This window comes from Caloenas nicobarica, chromosome 4 (assembly GCF_036013445.1).
Source record: "Caloenas nicobarica isolate bCalNic1 chromosome 4, bCalNic1.hap1, whole genome shotgun sequence".
Taxonomy (NCBI): domain Eukaryota; kingdom Metazoa; phylum Chordata; class Aves; order Columbiformes; family Columbidae; genus Caloenas; species Caloenas nicobarica.
The window spans coordinates 56,130,903-56,151,449 of NC_088248.1; the positions used below are offsets into that span (position 1 = coordinate 56,130,903).

General features: G+C 37.1%; 1 protein-coding gene across 1 annotated transcript in view; it reads left to right on the plus strand.

Moving 5' to 3' along the window:
- ARAP2 (ArfGAP with RhoGAP domain, ankyrin repeat and PH domain 2) overlaps positions 1-17,361 on the plus strand; it is a 128,600-nt gene extending 111,239 nt beyond the window's left edge. Inside the window, exons 28-32 of the mRNA XM_065633336.1 lie at positions 1,254-1,336; positions 3,678-3,713; positions 4,198-4,261; positions 10,002-10,133; positions 15,269-17,361. Of these exons, the coding sequence (XP_065489408.1) occupies positions 1,254-1,336; positions 3,678-3,713; positions 4,198-4,261; positions 10,002-10,133; positions 15,269-15,622 (669 nt within the window). The 3' untranslated portion in view covers positions 15,623-17,361. The remainder of the gene's footprint in view (positions 1-1,253; positions 1,337-3,677; positions 3,714-4,197; positions 4,262-10,001; positions 10,134-15,268) is intronic.
- Positions 17,362-20,547: the final 3,186 nt, after the last annotated feature.

Here is a 20,547-nt window from a genome sequence, read left to right on the forward strand (position 1 = left end):
GCCCTGTTTTCTCCATCCCCTGCTCCAAAGAGTCAGGATCTATTGTCCAGAGACTTCCTTGGGTTGTTTAAAGGCTTCATCTGCTTTTTTTTCATCCTGATTGGGTGGCCTGAGGCAAATGGGTGGAGAACTCCATTAGACGAGTGGCCAGGTCGCAGAATGCTGGTCCAAAGGACACCAAGTTTAGTCCTCACCACCACCTTAGGACCTGGGAGTCCTGGTGGACAAGTTAACCATGCCAGCAATGTAGCCTTGTGGCCAAGAAGGCCAGCGGTATCCTGAAGTGCATTAGAAAGAGTGTGGCCAGCAGGTCAAAAAAGGTGATCCTTCCCTTCTACTCTGTGCTAGTGAGACCATGTCTGCAGTACTGTGTCCTGTTCTAGGTTCCCCAGTTCAAGAAAGACAAGGAACTACTGTAGAGAGTCTAGCAAAGAGCTACAAAGATGACTAAGGGACTGTAGCATCTTTCTTACAAGAAAAGGCTGAGAGAGCTGGGTCCGTTTAGCCTGGAGAAGGTTGAGAGGGTATCTTATCAATGCTTATAAATATCTGAAAGGTGTGTGTCAAGAGAATGGAGCCATACTCTTTTCAGTGGTGCACAACGATAGGATAAGGGGCAATGGCCACAAATGGAAACACAGGAAGTTCCATCTGAATATGAGGAGAAAATTCTTTACTTCGAGGGTGTCAGAGCACTGGAACAGGCTAGCCAGAGAGGTTGTGGAATCTCCTTCTCTGGAGATACTAAAAAGCTGCCTGGATGCGTTGTGTGCAACCTGCTCTAGATGTGTGTGCTTTAGCAGGTGGGTTGGACTAGATGATCTCCAGAGGTCCCTTCCAACTCCAACCATTCTATGATTCTGTGAAATACCATAGTATTGTCCATCCCGCAGAAGAGCTCCTTTAACAGAGGGCAACCCCACTCCTCATCTTCCTTGACTGTCTCTCTCAAAGAGCTTGCGTCCTTATATTACAGCACTCCAGTTTTGTAAATTTTACCACCACATCTTCATTGTTCCAATTGTGTTACAGTTTTGTGCCTTCATGTGGACCTCAAGTTCTTCATTAATCTGCTTCCTATAATAGTGATTGACAGACTTTGTTAATGGAATAGAAAGAGAAAAAAAATGTAATGATCTCTTAGAAAAAAGGGGTGCAGCCCATGAAAGAAGTCTAACTGTAAAGACAGCCATGTGGCATTTTCTCTTTTGCACATTCCTGATACAATAATCAGAATCTTATTTTATTTGCAGGCTAGCAAACCTGAAAAAGTGTTGCCTGTCAATTCCATGAAGCTTTATCTTGGAGTGAAAAAGAAAATGAAGCCACCAACAAAGTAAGAATAGAAAAGAAAATAAGTTAAAACGCTGTGTAGCCAGGTACTTGTAGTATCCTCAAGAAAGGGGAACATAAAACACTGTGGAACAAGGAGAAGTCAAGAAGCCAGTTGAACTATGCTGAATTAAATTAACCTCCATAATATTATTTGTTCTGTTTCTGTCTCTGTTTTTGTATTCCATGTTAGCTCTTCTCTGCCAGGAAATTACTTTATTGATTGGCTTTTCTTAATCTTAAATGTATTATCTTTACGGATATGTGTGCTGCTAGCTCACTTAGTTTTGTAGTATGTGTCCTGCATTTGATTGGTAGACGCACCTTCTTTGCACCAAGAAGAAAGAGACAAGAGAAAACGAACTAGTCATGGCCTTTAGTGACAGTCCCTGTTGTTCAGTAGAGGATTTTACTTTTTCTGGATCCTTGCTATTTTGATGTTTCTTCTTCTACCTGAAGACTACAGTGCCCTTTACAAATATCAGTGACTATGTCTCTGGAAAAGAGTAGTGATAAATGACACCTGTTTTTTCTCAGATGTTTCCAGTACTTGTTCGGTCAAAGCTTTGAGGCATGGAGACAATGTACATAGGATCCTATCCTAAGGGAATTCTAAGTTGGCTGTAGCCTTTAAACAGATCTGCTTGAACTTTTCCTTTACAGTTGGCACATCAAAACGCCCCAAAATGGGGCGGGGAAAAATTTAATGAAATATAACAAGGGGAAATGTAGAGTCTTGCATCTGGGCAGGAACAACCCCAGGTTCCAGTACAGGTTGGGGAATGACCTATTAGAGAGCAGTGTAGGGGAAAGAGACCTGGGGGTCCTGGTGGACAGCAGGATGACCATGAGCCAGCACTGTGCCCTTGTGGCCAAGAAGGCCAATGGCATCCTGGGGTGTATTAGAAGGGGGGTGGTTAGTAGGTCCAGAGAGGTTCTCCTTCCCCTCTACTCTGCCCTGGTGAGACCTCATCTGGAATATTGTGTCCAGTTCTGGGCCCCTCAGTTCAAGAAGGACAGGGAACTGCTGGAGAGAGTCCAGCGCAGGGCCACAAAGATGATTAAGGGAGTGGAGCATCTCCCTTATGAGGAAAGGCTGAGGGAGCTGGGTCTCTTTAGCTTGCAGAAGAGGAGACTGAGGGGTGACCTCATTAATGTTTATAAATATATAAAGGGTGGGTGTCACGAGGATGGAGCTAGGCTCTTCTCGGTGACAACCAACAGTAAGACAAGGGGTAATGGGTTCAAGCTGGAACACAAGAGGTTCCACTTAAATGTGAGAAGAAACTTCTTCTCAGTGAGGGTGACAGAGCACTGGAACAGGCTGCCCAGGGGGGTTGTGGATTCTCCTTCTCTGGAGACATTCAAAACCCGCCTGGACGCCTTCCTGTGTAACCTCACCTAAGTTTTCCTGCTCTGGCAGGGGGATTGGACTAGATGATCTTTTGAGGTCCCTTCCAATCCCTAACATTCTGTGATTCTGTGATTCTGTGAAAATGGTCTGTAAATCTCAAAGCTTAGTTCTGTTAGAGAAAAAGTTGGTGGTGTCTTTTTGTTGTCTTTTTGTTGTTGTGGTGGTGGTTTTTTGTTGTTGTTTGTTTGTTTTTCTTTGTTTTGTTTTGTGGGGCTTCTTTGTTTGTTTTGTTTTGTGGGGTTTTTTGGTTTGTTTTTTTGTTTTTGTGAGTTTGTGGGTTTTTTTCTGAGTTAAGCACAGAATGAGTAGGACATTAGTCCAAAACAGGAATAAAAAGATTATGTAAATGACTCTTTGCAAATCAGTTCTTTTCTTGCCATTTATTTTCAGTCTACTTTCAAAAGTAGATTTTTGTAAAGTCTCTTCTGGATCTCCAGGAGCGTCTGTGTTTCTTTCACCTCAGAAGCTTCATTGTGCACCTACTCCCTTTGTTCTAACAATTTTTAAATCTCTGTAGGCTCGTATGATTCCTTCTGTTTCTAGTGCAAGCCTACCTCTCTTCCTTCTCTGACTTCCACACTGTAGAGGACTCTTTGCTGGGCACCGTCTTTGCAGTTTTACTTCCCACAGCTTTCAGAAAGTAGAGCCACAGCCAAAATGAGGCAAGTAGTCAGCCGTCATCTGCAGGGCTTGGCTGTAACCCTTTGCCCAGAACAGAATGTTCTTTACCTTGGAATCAACTGAAGAAAATGAGCAAAATCCATCATGAAACCCACAATTTCATTCTAGATTTGCAGTAAACATTTAAACCTTGTAATATTTTTTTTCTGCTTAAAAGAGCTACATGAAAGTAATGTTTCTCTGAACTTTGAGGAATGTGTCCCTGTCTTGAGTTTCTGGAACTAATTTTTGAAAATTTTATTTGTTTCAGCTGGGGACTTGCATTATTTTCTGAAAAGCACCAGTGGTAGGTAAACGCAAAACACAGGATTGGTTTAACTTCAGTGTTTAATATTTGTTGAAATGTTCAATTTCAAAATAAGAATGTATGACAACTAATGGGCATTATTTTGCTTGCATGTTGACTTTTTGCTATGTTTTTCTTAAATAATTAAACAGTCCTAATTCATATGCTTTGGTAATCTTTTGGGGTTATGTGTCTGTCTCCGTTCTGTGGCCATAAAGCAAATAATTTTCATAAATTTAGTGACAGATTTTAAACCTATGCATGTGCTTTAAATGAAGCACATGCATTGACTTGAAAGTAAAGTGATCATTTGAAGTATTTATATTTCCCTATCTTTTTATGTGAATGTTAATAATAAATATAGACAGCATTCATAAACAAATGTAAGCACTCTTTGAAGTTGTTTAGAAGCCTATTCTTTAATATGTTTAAGTGCAACAGGAGATTTTGTTGTTTTCCTTGTTAATTATATATTGCATTCTAGGTATATATGTTGTGATGGACAAGATGCACAGATGGAGTGGATGATCAGCATCTTTACTGCACAGGTACTAATCTGATCAAAGAAATGTAAATTTTACTACTGTTATGAAAATCCTATTAAACAATTATATGTATGTGTTATGGATATATTATAAAGTTGCTATGCCATTACAGTTTCTGGAATACTCAATGTAATAAAACTGCAAAAAAATGGGTCTTAGTCTACGAAGACTATTACTTAAAATATGATTTCTATATGAAAGCTGAGTGCTTTGAGAGTAAGGGAGAAGAATGTTACATTCTGGCATTTTTTTTTTTTTCTTCTTTTCCTGCTGTGTTGTAGAGAAGTTGGTTAAAGAAAGACAACTCATTTCCTTTGCAGTAAGAAACTCTTCTGGATGAAATTCTAGCCATTGACCTGAAGGGTGTGTCTGTGTGCCACAATGCAAGAATGCTATTTCTTTACTTACTAGTTTGGATGCTGCGTGCAAAGTAGTCATGAAAGAAGAGTGTCCTGTTTAAAAACATAGTGGTGTGAACTAGCCCTATTGAAGAGCTGTGACAATACAGCTGTATTTCTCTGGTGTCCAGATTAGCTTAGTTAACACTGACGATTCATTGTGTTGGACAGGCATTATCCTAAATTAAGTAATCTTCTGTTTGCTACTAGATTGTGAGTAGGGTGTGCATTTGAGTGCTGTATAACACATCCTTGCAAATGGAGTTAATATTTACATAGGAGGAAGCGGGAGTAAGAGAGATGGGAAGAATTCAACCTGACAGGAGACTAAAACGTAGTCTAAGATTTCAAAAGGATTTTATGTCAGATTTTTCTTGTCTTTCCCATAGTGTTCAAGGAACTTTTGGGAATATCACTGTCAATAAACATCACTAGATGTAATATTACCTTTGAGTTTTACGTATTGCATAAGGAAGACTAGGCACAAGACTATTGCGATACATACAGGCTTTCTAAAACAGAATATGACCTTCACATATAGTAGTGCTAGAAGTATAATGCATGACTTGTAAGGAAGACTTTCAAATTTTTTTTTTTCAGCTCCCTTAACTGAAGTAACTATTGCAGTTTCTATGGAAACAGCCACTGGTCCAGGCATACATCTCATGGGCATAACATGAGCAGTGTCACAACAAATAGGCTCAGAGGTTATTGATATAGGCTACTTAGAAATAACTCATGCAAGCCTGGTAACTATTGAAGTCCCTTTGACGTGAAATCACAAGAAGGGTACTCTATTAGGATTCTGATCAGGTAGTGTGGTATGTAGAATGGTCCTCTGACAATCTAAATAAAAAACAGAGACACTGCTCAGTGTTCAGGATATTTTTTTCTAATAAAACATTAAATAATTTAATGTGCATTAAGAAAAAATTGCTATGAATTAATACTATTTTCTTAAAAAACTTCATTCCAATGAATAAACAGTACACTGAATTAGCAGTACTAATGAGCTATGTTCACAGGGTTTTTTGCTTTTGGTTTTTAGAGGTTTTTTTGTGGAATTCATTGTGTTTGTGGTTTTTGTTGTTTTTGTTTTGTGTGGGTTTTTTGGTAGGTTTTTGGTTTGGGGGTTTTTTGTCAGCATTCTGGACATCAGTAAATTTGTTAGTCTTTGAACTACATGAGAAATTAAGTGCTAATGATGCAGATTTGCCGTTGTCGCAGGGAAGTGATTTAGGGTTCTGCTTACTGCAGAACAATGTTTAGATTTCTCAAAGAGAAGTGCAACTTAAAAGAGTTCGGTGGCAGGTTCACTCTGTTATTTACTGCATGGGGGAAATATGCCAAGCCGAATGCTGCTTACCTTCTCTCCAGGTGCCTGTACCTGTTCACGAAGCAAATTTTCAGGTGTCTTACCTCCCTGTTAACTGTTTGCTCCAGAATCTGTGCTTTAGAACTCCAGAGGCAAACTTTCAGGCGAGGCTTGATGCCCATCATGGTGCAAACTTTCAGGATTCTTCTCTGCCTGATAACTGGTTGCTCCGGAGTCTGTATTTTAGAGCTCTGAAGGCAAACTTTCAGGGGAGGCCTGATAACCATTTGCAGAGCAGACTTTCCAGAAACAAAATTCTCAGGGGAAAAGAAAAAAAAAAGAGTAGAATAGTAGGAGGGCTGGCTCAAGCTGGGTACCTGCGCAGAGGTCCCACCTGAGTATAGAAAACCGTAGACTTTTATATCTTTACAGACCATTCATACCATGATTCAGTCCAATAACAATATTTCACTTTGAGGTCGTCTTGCTTCTCATTAGATCATTTTCACTGATCTCATATGTGCCTTTGTTTTGTTTAGCTGTAGACATTGTTTATGGTCCATAGCTTTGCAGGTTCTGTTTTGTCTGAATAAATCCTTCTCAGTGAAGTGCAAAACACTTGCAAGTGTTCAGCATAGTTTGTAGTTGCTTTTGGTAAATATGAACAGAACTTTACAGCTTAAGATTTCAGCAAATCCAGCTTACTAAGTAACATGAAGCAGACAGTATGTTAAAAATCATTCACCCTTATACTTCTATATGATTCATTATATTTAGCGTGCATTTACTTAGGCTAAATTATTAATATTAAACTTAAATTGGGCTCATCCACTGACCTGTGAGCAAGAAAACCATTGCCATACACTTATTTAGCAGAGAGAGCTCAAAGTAGGCTCACCCAGGCTGTCATATTTACAGAATAAAGTGGTTGACTCGTAGTCAAATTGCATACAGTAGGAAAAGTATGCATGAGACGCCCCGCACCCACAACTTATCAGTGTTCAGTGTGCCATTCTGCTTCCTTGTGGGTTTCCTAAAAGGAGTTCTTGGCCTGGCTATGGCCCAGGCCTTTGCCTCCCCTGGAGCCTGGACCAAACTGCTGCTGGTTTGGCTTGGAGGGGATTGAGTGCATCCACCACAGCTGTATTGTTCTTATTACAATCTACTGCTTTTAAATAGACACTGAGCCTTGAGAATGCAATGGCTCACGTTGCTAAAGCTTACTATAAGATCTCCAAGTATTTTGTATCATACAGCAGCAGACTATTATTATCACATTATCCCATTTCTAATACAAAACTGTAAATGTCAACTGAGATTATTTCTAGTTAAATTTTCAAATCGAGGCCATCTTTAGAGAAGATAGGTTGTCTTTTACCTTATCTGTTATCACGGTATTTGGACACCTTTATGTTACAGAGACTGCAGGCTGCACATTTTGTCAGTGGAATAGGTTAGATTACAAATTGAAAAATACAGCAAAGCAGGTTTTGAAGTGTGAAGACATTGACATTTAATGATCCACTGCAATTAGAAGGGAGATAAATCCGTGTTACTGTGCTCCTCAGTGCTTGAGCAGAATAAGATTTTATTGGTAATTAATTTCAGGAAGATAGTATTACTATTGTTATGGGTTTTTTTCCTCTTTTCTGATAATGCTTATTCCTGTAGTATAAATAGAGCAGAGAATATAAATAGCAAAGAGTAGGTACCACTGTAGCTAGTAACAAGACTACTTTTGATACAGAAAGTCAAGATAGCCCAGAGGTTAATAATCTTGTACTTCAAGCTGGTAAGTGCTGAGGAGGTTTGCAGGACGACTATTGTTTCCTTAAGTTCTATGCAAAAATCATCCTGAGAAGTATGGCTGAAACTTGATTCTGGAATTCTATAATAGTTTTGTACTAAATCACTTAATAGCATCCAGAGCATACACTTGGAAGCAATTAATTGATATGAAGATGGACACAATAATATTCTTCCAGTTCCATTGCCTTTGATCAACTAGAGAGAGGCACATTACATTACCATGAGGTGCAGTTAAGCAGATAGGCCAAAACTATGAATAAATACATTTATTATGTGGCCTAATACACTGCTAGTATTTCTGATATTCTTTCCCAGAATTCTATTTTAAGAAATGCAACAGACACAATAGGGAAATCAGGCTGCTTAACTGACAGGGATAGTTTCCTTAAGCTTGCTGAGAATTAAGGGAAGCAGTTTCCTTCAGAAGCTGACTTAAAGCTTCTCAGTCACTTTCTAAATTGTATCTGTTTCTTGTATCTTGGTCCACAACAAACTGATTTTGGTTGGCAAGACCTGCTCCTTCAGATAATACCTTCCCAATGTTTCATTGGAAGAAAATGTTACTAATGGTCACTGGGGAGAACTCTTAAAACAGACTTTAACATCACCCTGGTCAGCACCATTTGTGAGAATTTTTTACTCCATAAAGAAGTGAATCTATAGTAATACTTTTTCTAAATTTGGAATTGAAGCTTCTGATTTCTAGATTGCAATTTTAATGGTTTTTTTTAAACACTAACGCCGTTTTTACTTGCAGACCATCTGCAAGTATGATCACAGCTCCACAACTGTGGATTTTTGTATACAGTCTTGAAGAGTCTTCCTGCTTCATGGATATGGAAGATTGAATACCATTTAAAAAAAATAAAGAACACTGAAGATACTGACACCTGTGAAAAGAAATCTATTACAGATTTGGACAGCGTCACAGAATTGTTTAGGTTGGAAGGACCTCTGGGGATCATCTAGTCAAATTCCTCTCTTCAAAGTAGGGTCACCTAGAGCAAGGTTGCTCAGGGCTGTGTCCAGTCAGGTTTGAATAACTGGAGACTCCGCAACCTCTGTGGGCAGATCGTTCCAGTGTTTAACCACTCCCACAGTAAAAAAATGTTTTTTTCTTATGTTTAGATGGAATATTCTTGCTTCCTGTTTATTGTAACTGATGCTTTAGATTAGTATTTTGCCAATATTTGCATGAAGCATTCTCGGCTTTCGTTAGGGCTCCTTTGCAGTTCTGGCTTGCCAGTTTTCCTTTGGAGTTGTGCTCATTTCCTGTCGTGCACTCATCTCCAAGCTTTAGAAACTGTTCTTCTGTAGGCCTCGTACATCCTCGTTGATTCACAGAATCTCATGTTGAAGCTTTTTTTAGGAAAATCCTTTTCCATTACCTTGTCCTCAGAGCTATGTTTCCGGTTACCGTTAACATCACCAGAGAATTCTGAGCTACAAGCACATGTACGCAGATTTCTGCATGTGAAATTCTATGTGGTCCGCTAATGAAAGTTCATTATATACCTCTTACAGAAAGAGCTTTTAACCTTTTATTTGAAATATTCAGTTAATGATTTTTTTTTCCTTCCCTTCTCTTCCCACTTATTTTTTTCACTCAGAGTGAAACTGCACACTTTGGAGTTCTCCCCAAAACTGACCTGCTTCAGTAGAGCTAAAGCAAAGGCTATTATTGAAGCCAGATCTGCTTGTTTGTAGATTATGATTTTGGAGCATTCAGAATGTCAAACCATTTCTTTTTGGATAACACATGTTGTTACTGTTTGTAAAGCAATTATTTTCTCCTAAATTATTAATATAAATTTTGAAACACTTTTTTGCAAATTGCAGTAATTTTATTTCAGAAACTTTTGCTGGGACTCCTGAAAGCATGCTTATGTGGAATTTTGAAATTGTGAATCAGGTCAATGTGTGTGTCTTGATCGATGATATTTTCTTTTCTTAGAAGATAATTGGAATAATAATATGGAGCGAAGATGGTCAATACATGAAATTGTATAGAGACATTTTGGTTCTGTTCACTCGATAGTGTCCAGCACTTAGAAAATATTAAAGTAATTTCAAGCACCATAGTGTTTTCCCCCTTATCCAACAGCAGGAGGGCATAGTGTTGTACAACAGATAGCTCTTTCTGTAAGAATTTTACATACTAAAGAATATTGTGTATTTATGTAAGTCAACATCAAAAATAAGGAATTCTTTTGTTTTTCAGCATGCAGATACATGGCCACCTGCTGGAAAAGCAAGAAAACAGTCTATAACTAAAAGTCCAAAGGTCGGGGGCTTACCACTCATTCCCATTCAACAGGAGAGGAACACTTGCAAAATCAGAGCGAGTACAGAAGTAAGTGGGGTTTAAACTTGATCTAGAGTTTCTAACCACAATACCGTACTTTTAAATAGTTCAGTAATAATGAACTTTCTAGAGATGGATAAATATAAAATGTAGATGCTCTTATGTCATTTTCATTGTTTTGTTATTAAAGGAGCAGTTAGGACAATTTAATGTAAAAAAACATTGTGACCTAAACTTGTGTCACTTCTTTGGCTGTTGAGTAAATCAATAGTAGATTTTGTGTGTGACTGTGTGTGATTGATGATTTTTGAACAATGACTGTTCATTAGAAGTAAATAGGACTTTTAGCTGGAAATACAATGCACATTATTACAGTGCATGTGATTAGTTTTATTTTAATAAGGTACTTGAAAACTGTTCTGCATGGGTATTCCACCATATCTTCTGTATAAAATAACTGCACTGTTTTAGTTATCTGCTCTGTGAATGTCGTGGAAAAGTTCAGATGGAGCTGACTGTAATACATTTAAGTTGTTCTTCATTGAGACTAATATTACAAGAGAATTTAGTTACAACTCTTTTCAGAGACTGAGCTGTGTCACTACATTATGCACACTAATGGTATATCTCAACCTTACCATATTAGCTTGAGGTGAATTTCTGGTATCTATACAGGGATACTGATGCCTCTGGGTAGGACTTATTTGCCTTACTTCCAGCTAAGAAGAAGTGATGATAGTGGAGGTGCTGTTCTGCTTGGGAAAAATAGTGGTAACTAAACTAAATGCAGCAGAGAGTAAGTGTTGAAACAGAACACCTTGGTCCTTTGACTGTATGCAGTTGAGATCTCTAATGCATTCTTCGAGATGGCTATAAATTCAGACGTTCTAGGATAAAGGGTTTTATTGGGCTTTGAGCTTCATGATTTAGAATCTCTAATACCTTATAGTACTAGAATTATTTTTTATTGTTATTTTTGTTGATAATATGCTTCATTAGGAAGGACTCTAATGTTTTGTACCCTGCAACACAGGAGAAGTCTGCATTTAAACTTAAAAGCAGAAGATCACAGCCTTTATTTATGCCATGACTAGATCTAGAGAAGTTTTATGCAATGGGTATTTGTATACTTTAGGAAGGTTAACACAGAATTATATGATCGAAAATAAAAACTTTTTTTTTTTTTTTTTAACATGGAAACCCAAAACTTTAATGAACAATAAAACAGTGGTGGGAAGTAAATATATGATATGGTTTATTAAGGAGAAATATCGTACAGCAGTGTAGTCAGTAAAGCAATAGGTATCCATTTGGAGACTGTGCCTTCATTCTTTCCATATATTTGTAGTACTTCTCCAACAAGCAAAAATATCTCCATTTTTAAGCATTGGAGAGTAATAAGGGAAGCAAGCATTTTCTGAAAGGTGATGGTTTATGAAAAATGGAGGTCTGATTACAGATCAATGCATAAACTTGTAGTAGAAATGGGATCAAAGTTATCTTCATATAGGCAGGAAAACAGAATGAAAATTTTACAGTGAAGAAAGTGACATCTTTGTGATGTGAAGACAAGAGGAGAAAAAAAAAAAAACAAACCAGAAAAAAACCCCAAACAAGCAAATCAAAACAACAACAACAAAAATTCACAAAAAACCCCAAAACAAAACAACGAAAACATGTATGAAAAAAACCCAAAAAACGAAGCAACAACTCAAAGATATCCACAAACCAACAAGTTTGTTATTAATGTTCTATGCTAAAAAGTCTATATTGGATGTCTACTTTTTTCCCATTATTGGAAGTAATTTTATTGTGTCCTAACGAGAGAAATATATAATACAGAAAGTTCAGAAACACTGTAAAACTTCAAATAACAAATAGCATCAAACTATTTCCATTATTTCTGCACCACTTGCTGCATACGTGGATCATGCATTTCAATCATGCATATTTCTCATACAGAATCATTTAACTTACATAGAAATACATTGCTGTATGTCTGCAGTAAGTCTGTGATTTTATTTCAAAATATGGGAAGACTGAGAAATTACCAAAAACTTTTTTTCTTTCAAGCTGTAGTCAAAAATCATACTGACATAGTAGGTTATACCTGTGTAGCGTTTTGAAAGGAACAGTATGTCACAGCGATAATGAAGGATGCAGATAGATAAGGTTGCTCTATATTTTCTTGCTGGTGATGTGCAGAAAAAGGAAAAATGTAGTTAGTTGTACATAATATTATCATCATTTTTTCATCAATTGTTTTATTAAGGGGCTGAAATTTAGAGGCAAACAGCTGCTTCTAACATGAAATTGTTGTTTTTTAGGTTAGGGGTTATTGGGGAAAAAAGTATGGAGTCCAGCAGTGTAATTTATAGCATGTGACTAATGGTGGATCAAATGCTAGGAAATAATATTATCAAGAAATATAAGCTGGCAGCTTTTTTCACACGTCATAATGATACGTTATTTTTAAGGGAAGCTGTTAATAACTGTAACTGTTAGTGTTCTAATTTGAAGAACAGAATTTCACTGTCAGTTGAATAATCTTACAATGCAAATGTCTGGAATTTAGGATTCCTGTATATACTGAATCTACTTTAAAAGCTAAAAATGTTGAGTAGTAGTCTGTGTTAAGGGTCTACATGCCAATTTTTAAGACTTTGTCAGAGGAGTAGGCAATCTTTAAATTTGATCTGTCCTGTATTTGGTCTGTTCCTACTCTGGCTATGCCCAGTTTAAAATGAGAACTATACTGACTTCAGAAGTGTAGTTGATGTTTTTCTTCTCAAAAGATGCAAAATTGAAACTTGATGTAAAAAATTCTGTAAATAGAAGATTTTTGCTCCTGACTGAATTTCACGAGTAATTCTTAGTTTGCTGAGCAACAGTGCATAGCTTGGAATGTGTTACTGTGTTTTCTGAAAGGTACTGCATGATATTTACATTCCACGTTTTGCATGCAGATTTTCACAGATAGTCCTTTTGTTATTTTTTTTATTGATTGAACACGAGTCATTGGTGATGATCTCCCTGTTTTCTTGTTCATGCAATAACATTATTTTAAATGGAAAATTAGAGCTTTTTAAAATACTTGGCAGAACAGAATTCCCCACATTCATAAGTCATTGAGACACTTCCTCAGTTGCCCTGAACTTTCTTCCACTGCATATAGCCGAACACATTAAATATTAGAATGCTTCTTGCTGGCTTAGGTGATAGCAGGAGATTCTAAACTGGTAGCAGTTGCTACTGATGGCAGTAGAATTTAAAGGAGTCTTCAGGCAAGCTAAAATCTGCTGCATAGCACGCACCATTGGTAACCCATGCAGCAGTATGAACTCTTGCCTGCATTGTTGTTCTGGGACTGTTGTGGGTGGGTTTTTTTGTTTGCTTTGTTTTGTTTTTTTGCTTGTGTTTTTGTTTTTGGTTTTTTTGGACATGTGATGGCCACCGGTGCTTCATTATTAATGAGTAGTTTTCATTCTTGGTGAATGCAAATAGAAATACCAGCCTCCTTAATGCTAAAAGTGATATCAATAAAATAACCCCTCTATCTGCTCTTTTAAAAATTGTGATTTGTGTCACCCAAATGTTTGTTTATTTTATTATTGAACAGATGCTAGCTCAGGTGAAATTTCAAGAGACTGCACAAATTTAGACATTGTTTTATAGCTTCGATCTCTTTAATGTAAACTCATTTAATATTTATTGTTTTTCTTCCTCCCCAGTAACTAATTTGCTGCATCGACACTCATTTTTTGTAATGGGTTTATGTTTGCTGTCTTCATGAAGAAAGAAATGTCACTTTAAATATAAAGGCAAATAAGAATGGCAGAGGAATTTATTGTATTCTGTCTGCTCCGTTGGTGTGGCAGTAGGCAGATCATTCATTTTGTGAAAGAACCTTATAGTTCTTGAAGAAAATAAGGCCTTGGATTTCTTTAGTGTATGACATCTTTGTTGACTACTAGAAGGTACTCAAAGCTGGGGGAGACTTCGGGTCTTTTTGTCTTTCCTGTGTGACACTTGTTCAGTTTGGCTGGATTTTTATGGAGTTACTCATCCATAGCATATGGGCAAGTTGTCAAATGGAATTTTGTTACCTCATGTATGTTAAAGCAAGTGTGAAAAAATATTCAAACACCTAGAGAAGAGCTAGTTGAGATACATCTAGATGAGTGTTCTAGTTAGGATCAGGAGTGTGCTTTAGGAGCAGATCTTCCAGTTGTTCCCATTTACTGTGTTCTGCTTTGTATTGTGGATTGGTTCTGGAGCGTGTGAACTTGGATTGCTTTCAGATGAAACTGAAGTTGAAGGTATTCTGCAGGAGCATATCTAATGCACTACAGCCAAAAAATAGGCCTTCTGCCAGGAGGAGAAAGCTAAAGCAAAAAACCAAAACAAAACACAGCCCTGAAAAATAGTGTTAGTGTGGATGTCAGGTTCCCAGCACTTCTGTTTACTTTTGTTTCACTGTACAGATGTGGTCCTAATGGGCCACACCAGTTGCAAATTTAGATGCAGCGTTTGATTTACCTTTCATTTTCTGCAGCTTAAGAACCTGAAAATAGTCCAACAGCATGGAACAGTTGCATTGCCATCAGTTTGTTGTTTTATCTGAGTTCTTAGTATGTTATTTAAAATTACTAGCCAAAATTTGAAAAAGCAGCCAGTCTTTATAATTTATCAAGGAGTACTGAACAGCTGCTGAGAATGTTTATGTGATCATATAAAATTATCTTTCATACTTTCATGTAGCTCAGACATTAAGTTGGCAAAATTGCAAAATTCTGAGTTGTGTTTGTTCAATTTAAGAATTCTGGGTTTTTAAGAGTATATGGGTTTGCTGTAAAACATGAAAACTTAGTCTGCTGTGGTAGAATGAAAAACCAAATTGTAAACACATGAAAATTAATGACTTCATTGTCATGGTACATTTAATTGAAAGATTTATGGAATTTTCAGAAGTATCACTAATAGAGAAAATATTTCCACTAAAAATGCTTGCTAATTATTAATAGCACAAATTGTTGGAATTTAAAACTATTAACTGTGCTGTCTCAGCTTGAGTTAAATTGATTTTTCTTTTAAACTTATGTGAAACTAATGAGCAAAAATTGCAGTCTAAATATTTAATATTATGCTAATGTGAATGATCTTCTCTTTGCTCGTTTGCTCAGAATATAGCACTGCAGTCTGGGAAATCAAAATTTGGTGAGCATCATGAAAATGACTTTCTGGAAGATAGAAAAAACTTGAAAGAAAAAGCATCTATTGTGGCACAGTGTTTGGAACGGAAGGAGGAGAAGGTGCGAAATCATGCAAAAACACATCGGAACTTGATTTCTGTTGAGGATGTAGGTGCAGGGATGACTGACCTACACCAAAGATCACACAGGGCACCGAAGAAAAAGAAGAACAAACCAAACAAAACTACTTTGGAATTAGACAACAAATTGCCATCAAATGTGATTCAGGAACTAAATACAGTGCTTCAGAAGAACAGAGCACTTCATGATGAAACTTCCAGCTGATATCCTGTCTCTGAAGCTAATATATATAATATGTATGTAATATGTGTCTGTATTCCCTGGACAAAAGTTGTCTTTTTTGGATGTTTGTACAGTGCAGAGGAAATATAATTTGTTTATACGCAGCTGTTGATTTTGTATATGTGTATGCCACGTTATAATTTAAGATTGAGCAGGGAGAACTAAATATATAAAACCTGTAAAATTTGGAAGTTTTCCTGTGCAGTGCAATGACACCAGGGTTTTGTCTATTATTTTTTTTGTTGCAGGTTTTCTTTGATATAATAATTCTAAGCTCTATCAAAAGCTTTTGCTCTGTTTATATTCTGTACTATCTTTTAAATACTGGAAAGATAACTTTTTGAAAGGAAGACAAGATATACACTGAAATTCATACAGTTGGCCAGCAATATTTTTAATTGTGTAACACTATAAAAATGAGTAATATCTGCTTTGAAAAGTGATTTTTGCATGGTGTTTGTTTTGTTTTGGTTTTGGTTTTTTTTAATTTAAGAATAAAATTAGTACTTGCTTCCATAGATTTGTGGTCCGACAGAGTGGCATGTGAAAGAATCAAAAGGGAGAGGAATGTAGTAGATAAGACAATGTGTTAGTTCTGACATCTCAAAACTGTGTCTATACGGTGTACATCTGATTATGACATCTAAGGAATGAGGGAGAATACTGAGGATGACAAAAATAAGTCTTCAAAGCAACGTCTAATTTAAAAGGGTATATGATCTGGAAGAGTAGCATAATTTCTTTTTGCTCAACAGGCTGAGGTGATAATTTAAACAGACCTTGGTTAGCTCAGGCTGACAAAGGCAGACTGTTCTGTCGCTGTTTGGATAGAGCTTGCTTGGCGCTGAGAAAGTTGCTGGCATCTGATGAATATACAATATTCACATGAGAAATTAATTTCCGTAACAAAAATGGTCCCCACACAAACATATCTATCAGAAGGGTGCTAACTTAGTTAAGAAGTGCCAGTTACTAAATGGGTGAGTAGATTAACCCTTCCCTTTACCATGAGGAGCGAGGTGAACAGTACGCTGTTTGCGGGGACTAAGAAGTGCTTGTGCTACAACTGTCGTACGGATCACCTTCTGTGTGTGAGGACAGGTCCCAAGGCTGAGACAGCCTCACCTCATTTGCTGCATTCTGAGTATGTAGGCGGCAGTTCCTGAAGACACACGATGTACTACCCTGCAGCTGCTTTAGTTTTTAAGCCCCGAGTTCCTTATATCTAAAAATCAGAATCTGGCTTCAAAATACCTGTGCGAGCTATGAAATGGTTTGGTTTTCTTCAGTTGTTTTGTGGATCTCACTTTCGCTTGTCCCATGGGATTGCTTCCTTCCTCGCTTATGGCATATCTGTTTTTACTGTGTCCCATAACAGCTGGATGGGCAAAAGGCACTGCTGTCCTGAGGCTGTTTCCAGTGTTGCAGGTGCTGCCTGGTTAAGCAGCAGAACCAACAGAGCAGAGAGCTAATGAGCTCACACTGCACCTTTGCTTCAGGGGAGGCATTAATAATGGCATCTGCTTTATTTTGTGGCTGTCACTTTTGTGGTCTGATTAGCCACTCTGCCACAGATTTTCACCAGCCTTTTAAGAACTTAGTGATGCCTTTAGTGTTCCTCAAGTTTTATTGGATTTGGCCAGACCTCTTAGGTTAGAAAAGAGAATTTTAAACTTTTTAAACTTTGAATAAAATAAGTGGTTTGTTGAAAATTGCTTAAAGTAGTGTCTTAATTCCTTAAATTTTCAGAGGAAAAATTAAATTTAATCAGCATGAAAGAATTTAAATTTTTATTAATGGATAGTTTTGAAGCTGCTTTATGTTACTGAATTTCTTCCCGTAAAGAAGCAGTATGCTCACTTATCCTGTCTTCTATTTTTGGTAGTCACAGGTGCTGTAACATTTCTCACATCATTTACTTCTATTCTTGATTGCATTGAGCAGCTTAATTGGAAAAATAATTTGTTTGATCGAAGAAATCAGACAAATGACTCAAATAATGTATCTGGCAACTCTGCTAAGAAGTACAAGGAAAATGAGATCAAACTCAAATATTTTATCATGTTTTGTATTTATTCATCTGGAATGTAGCCCTGACAAAGCAACCTTAGTCTTTTAGACTTCGCGCTTACCATATTTGACCAGTTGTTAAATCTGAGACAAGTTTGTAGATTTTTATTTTCCTAGTGTACTATTGACTGGTTTGCTACTTTTAATTTGTAATTGAGCCTCTTCTAATCATTGAGGCTCTGGCTCAAGAAAGCATATAAGCCTGAACTTAAATTGCATTGACTAAAGCTGATGCTTAATGTTAATAAGCACATTCTTAAATGCTGATTTGAATCAGGGCCTAGTGCCATCAAGAGAAATTACTTTCTGACTGAGGCTGGACCTGAATATACTGTTTACAGTTGTACTTTTATTTGCAGGTATTTTTCAGTATTGAGTTAATGGTTGCTGTATTGTTTATCTCTTTACTGGGTTCTTAAAAATGACCTTTACCTCTGCTGAAAGCCTCGTGCATCATTTAAGCCTCTACACTAATGGAATAAATGGAGCAATGGAAGGGTTTCGTGCATTGAAGTATGTCTGTGAAGAAAATGTTTTGTGTGTTTTTATTGGATCTAAGGACTACAGAAACATTTGTTCTATTTCAAAAGCATATCACAGATAAAGTATCTGTATGGCTGTTGTTAAAAGGCCCTAAAAATCAAGAAGAAAATATGTTTACTAAAATATGTTTAAATTTGGGGTTGTATGTGTGTATACACATTCACTCTGTACATGTGCATGTGTGCGTACAGTTATGTGCACATCCACAGAGATACATTGAATGGTGACAATGTTAACCCAAGGAAAATTTATTTGGGAAAATAGAAACTAAATTTGCAATGAATTATTTCAAATAGCTATCAAAGTTTTGGACAAATTATCTGATATATCATTGTTGCACTAGAGATTTCAGACTGATTTAAGACCTGAAGAATAGATGTTTTATTGCAGTACCTTAATGGCTGCTGATCTTTTATTCTTCCTCTGTTATGTTGTGGAATGGTAAAGGAAGAGTAACTTTCAGACAATAAATAGTAATTATTTGAATAAATGCTATTTCTCTAAAATAGGCAATGGATTTTTTCAGTAAAAAATTAAATCAATAAAAATGTTTACAAAAATATCTCTGTCTTTTCATATTGAATAGCCTGGTGTTTACTTTCTGATCAACAAAATTAAATTAAATGAGAGACAAGTATTTTATGTATGGATTATTAAAGTGGGAAGACTAGGATTAAAAAATTTCAGTAAATCTCAGGTTCATCTTTACCACCTTAGACTTCTGCAGTGAATGTAGGTGTAAAGCTGACATGTAAACCTGATTTATGCTAATTGTTTTAACATAGTGCCTGATATCTGTTTGTGTGTTTTTTCTCACATTTATCAGGATTGCGGAAGGAAATGACACCAAACCCGAATTAAAAAATCTGGAATCTGCTTTATTTTTTCCTTTAGTTGAGCTGATTGTTGGCTACCATATTGGCATTTTTCTTTGAAACAGATCATTTTCTGAGATATTATTTTGGGCTACCAGTTCAAAAGAGCAGTTCGAACAGTTTTTGTCCCCCAGCAGAGACTGCGTTAGTGTGGGGTCAGTTGAACCAGATGAGATCTACAGAGTGAGCTGATGCAGAGCTTGCCTTTACTGTGTGACTCAGGTTGGGACACAATTTCTACATTTTAAGGTTTTGCAAATGTCATCCAAGAATCTGTCCAGAAGGGGAAGGATTTCCCCAAAGATTCCTTCAGTTAACTGGGAGGGTTTGGCCATGTCATTGATTTTTTTTTTTTTGTTTTTTTTTTTTTTTTTTTGTTTCTTCATTGTGAAGAGCTTTGGGCTGTTGTGCCTAAAGCGAGTTGTTAGGATGCCAGAGGCATCCCTGAGGCGCCTTCCATGGCCACATAGAGAAGTAGTTTTGGACTGCTCTGCAGATACACGTTTATCAGAGCGCCGAAGTTACAGGAATTTTATCTAATTGCTATGATTCTTGTCCCCCCTGACACAGTGCTGGCACAGTTTGTGTTCCTATGAGTGCTACCAGGTTACTACCAGCTCCACATCCCAAGTTCCAGGTTAAGGAGTCTGGGAAAAAACTTACGTGCTCTGCTGGGGATGGTGGTGGTGCCAGCAGGAGTCAGGAGGTAAGGGGTGCGTGTCTCACTGGCTGAGATACTTGGTTATGAGCCTACCCTGTCATATCACCTTTATGAGTTTTTAATCCTGTTGTCCAGTGCAAGCTGTTTCAGGAGGACAGAATGAGGTGTCAGACTGTTGCTGTCATCTGAATCAGAACAACTTCGGTTGTGTGTGAGTCCAAATGGAAATTGAATTTGAAAAACAAATAAAAATACAGAAAACCACACCCAAGTAAATACTGACTCAAGTTCTTGTTGCGAGCACAGCATGCTCTAAAAATACATTCAGCTTGTGCTATTTAAGGCAAATCTTCAGTTTCTATAAATTACATTAGGAAACCTGAACTAGGTATGTGTGGGATAGAGAAAGATTACCTTGATGGATGGGATATATTCCAAGTTGAATGGTTTGAAAAAATATGTACTAACTTGCAAAACTGAGCCTATTGCAGCAAGATTGACTGGCAAGATTCAGAATGCTTAGATATGGTCTGTACAGTATTCCTGCTTCTGTGAAACTCTGTGGTGTTTCAAGCTAAATTGTGCTCTGTAAAAAAGGCAGGAAGCCTTACAAAGTTTTCTTCAAGTTTCACACTAGATTTGAATGTTGTAGTGCTTTATTTGCAACTTCACTGCAAATGGGATCTGTCTGCAGCTAAGTTAAGGGGAAAAACAGTCCTGCTATTTTAGTTCTTACCACTGCTGTAGCCTAACTGTCT